At 39.0% G+C, this 13,939-nt stretch overlaps 1 protein-coding gene across 1 annotated transcript; it reads left to right on the top strand.

Moving 5' to 3' along the window:
- The first annotated feature begins 3,441 nt into the window (after positions 1-3,441).
- On the top strand, positions 3,442-13,814 carry LOC131103976 (sodium-coupled neutral amino acid transporter 3-like). The gene is made up of 16 exons (XM_058050592.1): positions 3,442-3,696; positions 8,624-8,715; positions 8,806-8,875; positions 8,961-9,076; positions 9,479-9,552; positions 9,663-9,755; positions 9,980-10,061; positions 10,258-10,340; positions 11,289-11,347; positions 11,433-11,549; positions 11,652-11,731; positions 11,808-11,908; positions 11,987-12,111; positions 12,293-12,437; positions 12,970-13,073; positions 13,155-13,814. The coding sequence occupies exons 2-16, from the start codon at positions 8,651-8,653 to the stop codon at positions 13,257-13,259; spliced, it is 1,419 nt and encodes a 472-aa protein (XP_057906575.1). The 5' UTR covers positions 3,442-3,696; positions 8,624-8,650; the 3' UTR covers positions 13,260-13,814.
- The last annotated feature ends 125 nt before the right edge of the window (positions 13,815-13,939 follow it).

Genomic DNA, 13,939 nt, shown 5'->3' with positions numbered 1-13,939 from the left:
GACATCAGCTATGTTCCATTGTGTGACTAGTTGATCAGAGCATAACTGTTATGTCCATGGTGTGTCACTGATGTGAGTAAATCTATTAAATTCCTAATATGGACAATATTCATTAGCATATCTTGAAATATACTGTCCTTCAGTGTGTCTGCTTAAAAATATTCAGACAGTTTAAGTCCCCACTGAAGGCTCTGGTGTAGAGTGTCTGTAAATTGTGTACTCATCTTTACCTTACCTGAGCCACTGGCATGGGAGTTGGTGACTCTGCAAAACGTTGTAGACATGTCTAATGCAGGTTTACAGAAGATTTACAATGTTAATGAAGTAAACAACGGCATGTTGACAATGACATGTTTGGATGATAGAATGAAGTGTATCAGTCAAAAGCTGGCGATGGTAAACCCTGGTTCCACTCCAAAACACTTCCATCAGCACCAGACAACTATTGATTTTTCTGTTGGACTTTGGCTTTTGTTTGTCATAGTTACTATTTGCTTGTTTTTCATTTTATTATTTTCAGCGTTCGTCAATGAGATTTATTTTCTACGTTCTTAGGCAGTGCATTTTGTACCTGAGCCTTCACCTGACATCACTATCATGTCACAATTATACAAACAATCTGTTGTGTTGCCTCTGTTCTGCTTGTTTACCTTGGTGACCTGTTGCTGTTTGGATTATGCACTGCCCTGGTGTAACGCAGAATTGGTAAGTAGCGGTTCAACGCGCCCCAACAGCTGCCCATCATGATTGATATGGTGGGTAAAGTGGTTAGCACTAGGACTGTGACTATGAATCACAACAAGGAAAACATCTTTGAGAAGTTCTCGGCTTAGCATAGGCAGATGGATGGATTGAGAGACCAGAATGGACAAACATTGGCCCCATCTATTGGAATGTGGGTGCTCGAACTAACCAAAACAATATATTTAATCTGGAAAAATGTGTTTCAAATTTGTGGCTGCATTAATTGTTTTCAAAATAAGACTTAGAATAATTACCACAAGCTTATTGAAGTAGCTTAGGGAGTAAAGTATATCATATTTGTCCCCGCCTCTCTGCTAATCACTTCAGAGGTCACTTTTGCTCTCTAACCCTGCATTAAACTCTGCTCTGGCTCCACAGAAGGTTAAATTACCTGACCCAACTAGACTCCAACTTTGTCTCCTCTGTCTCCTGTTTGCTTTTGCTTGGCAGGCTGCTGCGCACTGTGAAGTTATCGCTACATTTCCATTGAGAACAGCTGCCTGCTGCACGGACATGGAGTGTGACCTGGGATCATAAATACTGGGACTCTGCACATCTGCTGAAGATAAAAAAAAAAGTTAGACAGAAGAGGAATCAAGTGAAGGACTAATGTTTTCATTTGAAGTATAATAGTCCGCTTGAGATGCTTGGCTTGGCAGAACCTATATAGAGGCCCCTGTTCATGTCAACATAAATGTTGCAGTAGAGTGAAGAAGTGATACCGACATGTGAAATAAGTAGACCAGTATCATGGTGTCCGCAATGTGTTCAGAAAATATACAACTCAGCAAATATGAACAGAAGGAACTTGCAGTATATTGTATTATTCTTTAAAGGGGACCTATTATGTTTTTTCCACTCTTCTAACCTATAAATGTAGTTAGAATGTTGTATTCTCGTGTTAAACGATGCCAAAGTTTCAGATAATGATGTTTGCGCATTTGGAAGTGAGCCCTGAAAGAAGTTTGGGATGGCTCAAAACGCTTGTTTTCATAATGTGTGGTAAAACTGCCACTTTGTGATGTCACAGAGGAGCAGACTTCCTTATATGGGCGTGGCTGTAAGCCAGATAAGCTCTCTGCCCTCCTCCAAGCTCTGCTTCTCTGTTTACATTGCTAGCAATGACTCATAAGGGAAAGCCACATTTGTTTATAATTCCTAAAGACGCCACTATCAGGCACAAGTGGTTGGAGTTCCTGATTTCTACTAGCAAAATAAATGCATTTTAATATGTCAACGGCATTTCACACGGTTTTGTGAACATGGGCCAGCATGCAGCTGAAGCCCGACACCTTTCCAACATTACTTTGTTGTGCGGAAGAGTCAGAAGAGCAAGCAGTAAGCAACAATCAGTGTCCTGTGTTTATTTTGTGTAAGTCATAGAGGAAAAGCATTTGTCTGTGTAGCATTATAGAGTGTGCATACAGGGAGCGAGGTTGCTGTACAAAGCAGGAGTAACCTGTTGTCTTGAAATATTTCAGACTGTTCAGTCTCTAATTCTGGATTGGATTCAGGATCCAACACATATGGCTGTATATTAAAAGCCGCCATTTTAAAAAGATACATCGCCATTTATTATCAACTCCTATAAAGTTGGGTTCACAGCTAGTAGCACAAACCGGAAGTACTGGAGAGTGTGACCAACAAAAGTGGAGTGTGAGTGTATGGAGGCGGGCTGTGGGTGGAATACATTAAAACAGACTGTTTTCACAGGAAGTGCGAAATCCAAACAAATACAGCTGAATAGGTGCAGATTCTGGAAGAACTAGAAAGCTTTCTGTGCTGGTTATTGTGTGTAGCTGCACAACTCAATACAAAGGACCGAAAAATGAGCACAATAGGTCCCCTTTAACAACACTTGTTGACTTGTTGTGGTTTTTTTTTCCTTCAGCAGTCTGGGTAAAACTGCCACACGCAGCTTATCTTTATCTATTTCATAGAAAAAGACGAGTATCGTAGCACCTCTGCTACTATCAGGATTTGCCTTCACGCAGACGGGACAAGAAGTCTGCATACTTCAGACGTACAGTATTTCTGGAACATTCCTACGTGTCTTATAGTTTATTTAAGTGCCGTACTAAATCACTGGAGAGCCCTCTTCTGAGCGCACACATAAACAAACACAGACCCACACTGTGTGGAAGTAATACACAAACAGAGCCCTGGGAGTGTTCCTAACGCGACCATCTGTCATTTTAAATGACATGGACTCAGGTTGCCTCTTGTGGGGATCATTGGTTTATATCAGGGGTGTCCAAACTTTTTCCAGCAAGGGACGCATACGGTAAAATCAAAAGGATACGGGATATTATATATAGTGTATATTTAAAGAAAATATATTGTCATTCTCATAATACTACCACTTAAACTAATTTTCCAAAAATGGCAACATTCTTTTTGTTACAAATATTGTGGAAATGTTTGGGGAAATTTTGGACATAATTGTTTCAATGCAAATTTTTAGCTCTCATATATGGCTGTTCATCAACTCCATACTGTTATGTAACAAGCATGCTCATTACCTTCTTCTCTAACCACATGGCACTGGACGACAGTGCTTCTTTAACCAGAAAAACAAGTCAATGAGTATGAAGTGGACATAGTATCCCTGGCAGTCTGCCACAGACCAATCCACAAACAGAACCCTGACAAAAAGTCACATTGAAAGTGTTTTCTTTTTGTGGAAAGGAAGCAGAGTGCCTGCCTACACATGTGACATCACCAGAAACTTGAAACCATCATTTTCAGCAGCTCCCCCCCTTGCTTCTCACTCCCTGTTCCCATATTTGTTCCTCTCTCCTAAACCTATCCCACAGCCACAGTTTGTTTCCATTCAGGGCTCCAAATCAGACCCGTATTTCCACCTTCCTGGCCCAAAGCAAGGTTCTGGCATCAAGACTGCACAGCACAAGACCACCCTGCTTCTGATATCAGCTGGACTTGTTTGAGGAGGTAAGTGCCCCAACATTGTGCTCCATGAGCTGGACTGACTGTTGCCACGTGGTTTGACTTCTTGAGGAGTTCTGCTCACCAAGAAGAACACTGCTGCGCTCTTCAAGAGCATTAGTGTTGCGTTCAGCGTGCATGCGAGGGTTTTTTCCCCCCAATGGTCCAAATACTTACTTACATTTAAGGAGAACAATACTAATTCTGAGTAGAAGTAGTAATAGTTTCAATAGATAACAAGTTGTTACTCTCCAATGGGAATTGAATACCCAGTAACCAGTAATTGCAGCAGATGCCATGTCATCATTGTGAAATTCCCCCACCAAAAAAAACACATGAGAATATAATTTATAGAAGTGCATTATCACTTAATATTTTGTGTTTTGCATGACCAGTTGACTGTCTTTTATTTAATTTGGTATTATTTATTATTTACATCTTAGATGGATTTGTTTTTTTTTGCGGCAAAATGTGAACTTACATGAGCCAGCTGGCCCATTAGACAATATAGGCAGATGGCTTCCAGGAGGCAAAAATCCGAATTTATTTATATAGTTATTACCTATAAGCGCTGACATAGGGGTCCTTTGGATTGGGTCGACTCAGTAGTAACGAGTGTCAAACCAAACAATAGAGTACTACTACAGTATTTGCACAGTATAGTACAAAGCAACAAATGCAATTTTAAATTCTGAACGCATACCGTTTTATACATTCATGCAATTCATGAGCGAGCAATGGCTGTCTTTGTGTGTGACGTGTGTATAATTTGTGCAGCTATATGATAGCAGGAAAGCTCTCAGCATGTTGTCGCTGCCAGACACTCAAAACATATACTGTAGGTTTATGACTTGAGAATGACCGCGATACTACCTTAGGCTTTTTGAAGTACTAGAGCTAGTACTCTTCATGCATATTTCAAGTGCATACAGTACCAAAATAAGAATTTGATAACATTCTCCATATAAATGTAACTGTAATAATGATTTTGGTGAATGAGTGAAAGCATAGGTTGGACGCTGGCCTTTAAATTAGAATGTGTGATCCTGAGCTACAGAAAGAGCAAAGGAAAAGGAAGCTGTTCAACAGTGGACCATTCGGAAAAGTATATACTGTATCTCCCCAACGTGAATACACTCCTCGCTTTTATTAGAATATATGTATATTCTGCATGGACAATACTACAATACAAATGAAACTACTATCCACTGTAAACAACTCAACACCCTTGTATCGTCCTGTTAGAAGAAAAATGTGAGGGTTATAGTAATTACTGTGTGAGATTGTCGCTAAAAAGGACTACACTGAGGCCTTTTTGCAATACTGAAAATAGTACAGCGATGAAGATGAAATATACATCTTGGAAAGTCTTTAAAAAGCTCATGTGTTGGAGTTTGGGATTTTTCCAGAGAGCAGAGAGCTGGAGACTTTTTTTTCCAAATGGGAAACAGGGTGGGTAGAGATATTTTCGAAGTAAATCTGACTTTTCTAAACGGTATATTCAGTTTGTTTGGAGGGGAATCTAAATTCCATGTAAATAACCGAGTGAACTTTGAGACTGGAAATTGAATGTAAAACCTGCTTGGTGCATTGAACATTTGTCTTTGTCCACAATTACACTGCAAACATCAATATTTTGTAATGTTCAATGCAGTATATGATTGAGATATAGTTCATATTAACTGTACCAAGTATTACATTATTTACTGTCAGTATTTTGACATCTTCTTCCATTAGTACAGTACATTCAAGTTTAATTTTGGACCATGGTCAGTTGAGACCATACACTGTAATGCATGGCAGTACAGTACAGGATAGACATTTATAGTTTCTATTTGTGTTGGGACACTATTAGAAAGAGCCACGTGACTACACTTGTACAAAGTCACTGCCTGAGAAAGCAGATCTGCCATGTTTGAACAGGGAGGTCATTCTCAGCTTTTATCACGTTGTCTGTCACTACTGAGGTCCTCAGTGCAGATATACACATATTTGATAGCCTTGTTGGCCAAAATGTAGCTAAAAAAAACAAACATCTGGTCTGGGACATGCTGTGGTGAATGTGGTTAGCACGTCCGCCTCACTGGTGACCAGTACAGGGTGTGTGCTGGGATAGGATCCAGCCACTATAGTCTTTTATCCTGGAATCGCAACATTAGAAGAAAAAGAAAACAGGCAAAGAAACCGATCAAGGTGACCATTCCAAACAATTAATTCCTGTCTGCCCATCACTCTGCTGGAACACATTTACAGTAACATCCAAACACAAGCCTTATTTACATCTTAAATGCCATATTTACTCTTATTTCTACTATATTAGGTAGGAGCAGAAAAACAAGAGCTTCTGCACTATCATGCTAACAAGCTACTGGCTAACCATCATCACTTTTCAGTCTTTCTTCCTGGATAATGACACAATGGATAATAAATTTATATGTAATATATAATAATAATAAAAATTGCTAATAGATAATAGAATAAGTACATTACTTACATTTCAGTTGGAAACAATTGTTGGGACGTATGGCTGTTAACTAGCAAAGCTAGCAAAACTAGCAAAGCTAACCCCAGGGTTGCTAGTCTCCAAGCACATAAACACTTTTAAGCAACCATAGGAAATAGTAGTTTACTGCTAATTGCTAGATTACAGTAAAAACGCATAGCCTGAAAATAAGATGAATAATATTTAACAGGTAAAAATTCTGTCCTAAGTCCACGTCAATTGATACATAATTCTTACATTAGCCTCATTTGTGGATGCCACAGTGACCTAATGTCAGATATTTGACCTCACCATTGTGTTATAGTACAAAAACTAGTTTAGTTAAAGTTAAACTTGTTTAAGATGGTAAGTGAATGGAAAGTTAATGCACAGTATACTTTATATAGACTTGCACTAAAAGTGAAGCGTCCTCAGATAACTTCTATGATCAATCTGACTTGACATGAAGACGGCTTTGACTCTTCTTAACCAAATAGAGACACGTGAGGAAAGGTTTGTTTTGGCCCGATGGTCTCAGTCGTGTACTTTGAAAAGGATGACATAAGCTGGGCTCCTGCTTACATGTCTGTGCTGCTTGTGTTATTTTCTCAATGACGCACACTTTTTTTTTTATCAGTGTTTCTGTTTGGACGAACACATGTTCAGGCCACGCTGAAAGAAGAAGAAAAAAGTAGAATTACAAGAAACAGTAGTAAAGCTAAGATTAAAAAATAGTATATGACAAATATATTCATGTTATGAAAATTCAGTGAGTGTCTAAACTTTCTAGAGACTGGTCATATGTCCATGGGTAAGTTGACACTTCTGTTTAGATGTTGGAACAAACCCAACATGTTCTGGTTAGATGTTGGAACATGTTGGGTTTGTGAGATGTTGGAACAAACCCAACATGTTCTGGTTAGATCCAACATCTAACCCAACATCAACATCAAACAGAACATGTTGGGTTTGTTCCAACATCGAGCAAACATGTTCTGTTGGAACAAACCCAACATGTTCTAAACACAACAGAACATGTTTGTTAGATGTTGGAACAAACCCAACAGAACATGTTGGGTTTGTTCCAACATCAAACCAGAACATGTTGGGTTTGTTCCAACATCTAACGAGAACATGTTGGGTTTGTTCCAACATCTAGCAAACATGTTCTGTTGGAACAAACCCAACTTGTTCTAAACCCAACAGAACATGTTTGCTAGATGTTGGAACAAACCCAACATGTTCTGGTTAGATGTTGGAACAAACCCAACATGTTCTCGTTAGATCCAACATCTAACCCAACATCAACATCAAACAGAACATGTTGGGTTTGTTCCAACATCGAGCAAACATGTTCTGTTGGAACAAACCCAACATGTTCTAAACACAACAGAACATGTTTGTTAGATGTTGGAACAAACCCAACAGAATATGTTGGGTTTGTTCCAACATCGACGAGAACATGTTGGGATTGTTCCAACATCTAGCAAACATGTTCTGTTGGAACACACCCAACATGTTCTAAACTCAACAGAACATGTTCTGGTTGGCTGTTGGAACAAACCCAACAGAACATGTTGGGTTTGTTAGATGTTGGATCTAACCAGAACCTGTTGAGTTTGTTCCAACATCTAACCTGAACGTGTTGGGTTTGTTCCAACATCTAACCTGAACGTGTTGGGTTTGTTCTAACAGAACATGTTTGCTAGATGTTGGGTTGGTAGGTTGGGTTTGTTCCAACATCTAGCAAACATGTTCTGTTAGAACAAACCCAACATGTTCTAAACCCAACAGAACATGTTTGTTAGATGTTAGAACAAACCCAACATGTTCTGGTTGAATGTTGGAACAAACCCACATTCTGGTTAGATAAAACATCTAGATCAAACATCTAACCAGAACGTGTTGAGTTTGTTCCAACATCTCATAAACCCAACATGTTCTGTTGGGTTTAGAACATGGGTTTGTTAGATGTTGGATCTAACCAGAACCTGTTGGGTTTGTTCCAACATCTAACCAGAATGTGTTGGATTTGTTCCAACATCTACAAACCCAACAGAACACGTTGGGTCTGTTCCAACATCTAACCAGAAGTGTTAAAACTATCCTCAAAACTTCTCATCCTTATGCAGGTTTAATGACCCTTAGTGTAACAACTTCAGTCTTGTAATTACAATTGCATCCTCCTCTATGGATGTACGTATCCCTGTATTTATATTGTGTTGTCTCTTTTCAGCTTTGGCATTTCTTTAGCATGTTTTGTTAACCAATTGCATAATTGTGCATCTTGCTTGGAGACAGTGAAATTCCATCCATCCATTTTCTATTTTGCTTATCCTCACAAGGGTCGCTGGAGCTTATCCTAGCTGACTTTGGACTGGTTGCCAGGAGAGCGAAATTATTTTTAACAAATCAACTGTGAATTATTGGCTCTTTTTTTGTGTTTTTCAGAACTTTTAACTTCCAGTCCATCTGAATATGGAAATGGACAAACTATCAAATGATAATCAACACAATGGCGCTGCAGTGGCAATGGACGGAGAGTATGTTATATTCTTTTTAAATGACTAGTAAATCTGGAATTTTTTTTTTTTTTAATTGTGAACATTTAAAGTACAATATTCCACTTCCAGAGTCCCACAAGAGGAACAAATGTTTCTACAGCACAATAACAAACCATCAAAGAGGCCTCAGTTTACGGATGTGAGTACAACAAACTACTACAACAAATTAACATGTTCTTTTTTTATGTTCTTATGCTTAACACTGCTTCTTAATTGTCTTTCAGTTTGAGGGTAAGACCTCGTTTGGCATGTCTGTCTTTAACCTGAGCAACGCCATCATGGGCAGTGGAATCCTGGGACTTTCGTACGCGATGTCGAACACAGGCATTGTGCTTTTCTTGTGAGTGTATAATCATGTGTATACACTGGCTATATGAATGAGTGATGTAGCAAGGGACGACTGTACATTGTATACTTTAAATCCCTGTGTGTGTATATTGTAAGAAATATGTCAAAACATGCAACACCAGCAGGTTTTGATATTTAAATACATAATTCCACGTGTGTTCGTTCATAGTTTTGGCCTGTACTGTACATGACTGTGTACATTTTGATTGATATGCACTGACACTGTCTTTCTTAAATGAATAAATCTAGAAATCCAGGGTGGAATCTAATGATGATAATTATGACAAGTCACTTTTATTGCAAATGTTGAGCTGAAATCGAATGTCACACAGTACTAGATGAGATTGAGAATTTCTACATGGCCTCATCTCTTGTTGCTGTGTGATTTTAACAGGGTCCTTTTGATATGCATTGCGTGTCTGTCCTGTTACTCCATCCATCTCCTGCTCCGTAGTGCTGGAGTAGTGGGTAAGGCTTCAAAATATTTAGAAAATACACAAAAAAATACTTGCTTCACATGACTTCCATGCTTTTCTATTTCACTTATATGTTATGTGATTTTGTTGTTTTTTTCCCAGGTATTCGTGCCTATGAGCACCTGGGTATGAGAGCATTTGGCCATCCGGGCAAAATTATAGCAGCTGTTGTCATCACGCTGCATAATATTGGCGGTAAGGTTGCTTTCAGTACCATGGGAATTAAGTGGGCATGGAAATTGAAACATGGGACTGAGTTCAATAAGTCAACTGAACTAAAACTTAAACCACTCTATTTTTAACCAAGATTTTGTCAAAACTGTTTCTTAGTTTAGTCACATAAATCGCCAACATTATTCATGGAACTTGTTGTAATTGGAAGAGAGCATGTTGCAGTATAATGTTTTTTTTTTTTGCAGCTATGTCCAGCTACCTGTTCATTGTGAAATCAGAATTACCGCTGGTAATCCAGGCTTTTTTAGGCCAAACATCTCGTTCTAAGTAAGTACTAAATATTTAAATATTATCGTTGAAACTAGTTATGTATGCCTGGTAATTGTAACAAATCTATTTTCATTATCTACTCAACTCACTTGAGTTATTGATTACATAATTGTCCAAATATATTGAGTATTGATCACATTTACAGTGTGAATGTTGTGGCAAAACTACTGTCTTTTTTATCTTCTTCACCAAGTGAATGGTTCATGAATGGAAATTACCTCATCATCCTAGTCACTGTTGGCATAATCCTACCTTTGGCCCTGATGAAGCACCTAGGTATGTCTTCACCTTGTCTTTCCTCCAATTATACATACAGTATTTGAATGACACGCCACCGCACCGTCTACAGCAGGGGTCTCAAACTCAATTTACTTGGGGGCCACTGGAGCTAGGGTCTGGGCGAGACTGGGCCGCATCAGGTTTTCAAAAAAAAAAAAAAAAAAAACGCATTTATTAAAAACAGAAAAATGAATAAACTTTGCTTTTGTTCCGATTTTCTCCAAGAAAAGCGCTGATAGAACATTCCACTGTTCTTAATTTCTTAATTTTTATTTTTCTACACAAAATAAGATGAAAAATAAATAGACAAATCAAGACTAAAGAATATCAATCAATCAGTAATAAATAAATATAATAATAATAAAAACCACATATAGTTGGTGGGTACGACAAATTGTTTTTTTCAGATTAAAATTAACAAAGCATTATTAGAGCCCTGTAGACATGACATAACACGACTATATTCACATTTATACTCTTTATTTACAACATATTGCGCAACTGCAGGGTCTTGAGACACATGCTAACTCGCAAACTAGAGAGCTAGCGACCTAAACGGTAGCCTTCAAGTTATTTCCTTTAAACTTAAATAGCCAAAAACTTACCACTTCCACACAGATAGGGAGGATAACTATTAACAGTTATTTAACCTTTAACATGAACATTAATCAAACGTAATATTTTTTTCTGGGTACATGATACCATACAGCATCCATATCAAACTTACGCGGGCCGCACTAACATTAAACTTTCATATCAAGGCGGGGGCCTCAAACTAGTGTCCCGCGGGCCACATTTGGCCGTGTGTTTGAGACGCCTGGTCTACAGAGCCCTGATGTATGGAGATAATTGCTTTTGGTCAAGAATAATAAAAGGAAACACGGGAAAAAAAACTATCATAATGAGTATTTCTTGATTAATGTTACATGTTGTTGTGCTTCTAAGGCTATCTGGGTTACACAAGTGGCTTTTCTCTCTCCTGCATGGTGTTCTTCCTCTCTGTGGTAAGTCTATGTCTTATTTTAATCAACACCAGAGAAATTGAATGTAATAAAGCAGTACATTACATCTCTTCCTCTGTCGCATAAGGTCATCTATAAGAAATTCAACATTGCGTGTCCACTGGAAGTGTTTGGCAACTACTCTGTAAGCGCAGACATTTCAGAGGATGCATGTACCACCAAGTTCTTCACCATCAATCAAGAGGTGAGCACGGATTTAATTTGCTTTATCTTTCACTAACCATCACATTGGAATGCATACATGATTCCCACATGAGGTGAAGATATTTCTCTTCTTTGTTTGCAGACGGCGTATGCTATTCCAATTCTGGCATTTGCTTTTGTATGTCACCCTGAGGTTCTTCCCATTTACACTGAATTAAGAAGGTAGGACACTTAACAATAAAAGTATTCATTACAGGATATTATAACAATATTTTACATTGTATCTGTACCCCTCAAGCCCAACAAAGAGAAGAATGCAGAATATTGGCAATGTTTCCATCCTTGGCATGTTCATTATGTACTTCCTAACTGCAGTATTTGGCTACTTGACCTTCTACGGTGAGAGTAAAACTCTTTTCAAAGTATATTCTTTAGTTCCGTTTGACCTGAAATTTAAATTATATTTCATTGTAACAGAAAACACAGAAGCAGAGCTCCTCCATACCTATAGTAAAGTGGACACCCTGGACACTCTAATTCTCTGTGTGCGATTGGCTGTCCTGGTTGCCGTCACCCTCACTGTCCCAGTGGTCCTCTTTCCTGTATGAACCTGCATATTTCCCTCACAGTACAGTAACATAAATAGAAACATAACACAAAAGTATACAGAGAGATGATTGTTGGCAACTCTGTCATTTTGAGTAGAAAGACATACATAATAAGGAGAAAGAAATAAAGTCTGACATGCTTACCGTACAATATTGTGTCTCTATTTTCCATCAGATCCGCCGTGCCCTGCAGCAGCTTCTGTTCCCCGGGAAACCTTTCCACTGGCTGCGTCACATCGCCATTGCCCTGTGTCTGTTGTTTATCGTCAACTTGCTGGTCATCCTTGTCCCCAACATTCGAGACATCTTCGGCATTACTGGTATCATTCATTCATTCATTCATTTTCTACCGCTTTTCCTCACGAGGGTCGCGGGGGTGCTGGAGCCTATCCCAGCTGTCTTCGGGCGAGAGGCGGGGTACACCCTGGACTGGTCGCCAGCCAATCACAGGGCACATATAGACAAACAACCATTCACACTCACATTCATACCTATGGACAATTTGGAGTCGCCATTTAACCTAGCATGTTTTTGGAATGTGGGAGGAAACTGGAGTACCCGGAGGAAACCCACGCATTCACGGGGAGAACATGCAAACTCCACACAGAGATGGCCGAGGGTGGAATTGAACCCTGGTCTCCTCACTGTGAGGTCTGCGTGCTAACCACTCGAACACCGTGACACCCTACTGGTATCATATTAACTCATATAAATAAATTACTTTTGTATAAGCACATTAATGATGCCGAGTCAAGTCATTATTAAAAATGTATTTTTCCTTAAAAAAAAAACATTCATTATTAATATGGAACCATAATAAAATATCAATATCAATATCTTTTCTATGTTCAGGGGCAACGACCGCTCCCAGTCTGATCTTCATCCTTCCTGGACTGTTCTATATCCGCATCATACCCACTGAGCAAGAGCCCATGAACTCAAGACCAAAAATCCAGGTAGATTTCCTCATCTTTTAGCACAACATTGTTCAATTATTCGATTCCATGCTAACATTGTTCATTTTTGGCGTTTTTCAGGCTGCGTGTTTCACAGCACTGGGGTTTATATTCATGACGATGAGCCTCACATTCATTGGAATTGATTGGATGAGCGGGGAAAAACGAAATGTGGGGGGGCATTAAAGTGCTTCCAAGCTGGACGGTAACAGCAGCCACGCTTCTTGCACACAGCCCTTCCACTTCCTGCTGGATGGTTTTGGCCAGTGCTTTCGACAGCTCATTCATTTATTTAAGAGGACATTCTGTTCCTTCATGGTGTCGACAAAAAGGTGTGTGTCCTGTCATACACACACCACGACACATAGGCGGGTAGTGTCAGCCTGCTTATGTTGCCCATGGAAGCCACCATTGCTACAAGCTTCAATAAAAGCTCATCATGGAGGCTAATTCCCGAAAAATGCAAAAACAATAATGGAGCATTAATGACAATTCCCAAATCAAAGACCAAACACTCTGGGTGGGACAATTCTGGTCATTTGATTGTTGTACTTTTGTAATACTGCTGAGCAGTACTTCCCAAACTATAGAAACATGAGACAAAGTCAAAACGACAAAGTCTGGTAATGCATGGCTATACTATAAACCAATTAATTTGGTATAATGGAACCAATTGCTTTGGTTGTTTACATTTATTCTGGACAATGTATATTGTTCAATAAATATTTTCAAAAGATTGAATCTGTGTTTTGTTTGTTATTATCCATTCTATTATACCCTCTGATTGAGTGCTAAGCAGTCCAGAGTGTAAGTTTGGCTTCTCTCCAGTCCCGGGTCCTTGAGTCCACAATGGGTCCCTGCATCTC

The sequence above is a fragment of the Doryrhamphus excisus genome, chromosome 16 (assembly GCF_030265055.1).
Source record: "Doryrhamphus excisus isolate RoL2022-K1 chromosome 16, RoL_Dexc_1.0, whole genome shotgun sequence".
Lineage (NCBI taxonomy): Eukaryota > Metazoa > Chordata > Actinopteri > Syngnathiformes > Syngnathidae > Doryrhamphus > Doryrhamphus excisus.
This window is presented reverse-complemented; position numbering and strand designations above follow the sequence as displayed.

Excerpts from the sequence above, each read along its gene's own strand:
- LOC131103976 (XM_058050592.1), top strand. The coding sequence starts at position 8,651 with ATGGAAATGGACAAACTATCAAATGATAATCAACACAATGGCGCTGCA. Across the intron at positions 9,756-9,979 it reads CACGCTGCATAATATTGGCG|CTATGTCCAGCTACCTGTTC; the intron begins GTAAGGTTGCTT and ends TTTTTTTTGCAG. Across the intron at positions 10,341-11,288 it reads GGCCCTGATGAAGCACCTAG|GCTATCTGGGTTACACAAGT; the intron begins GTATGTCTTCAC and ends TGTGCTTCTAAG.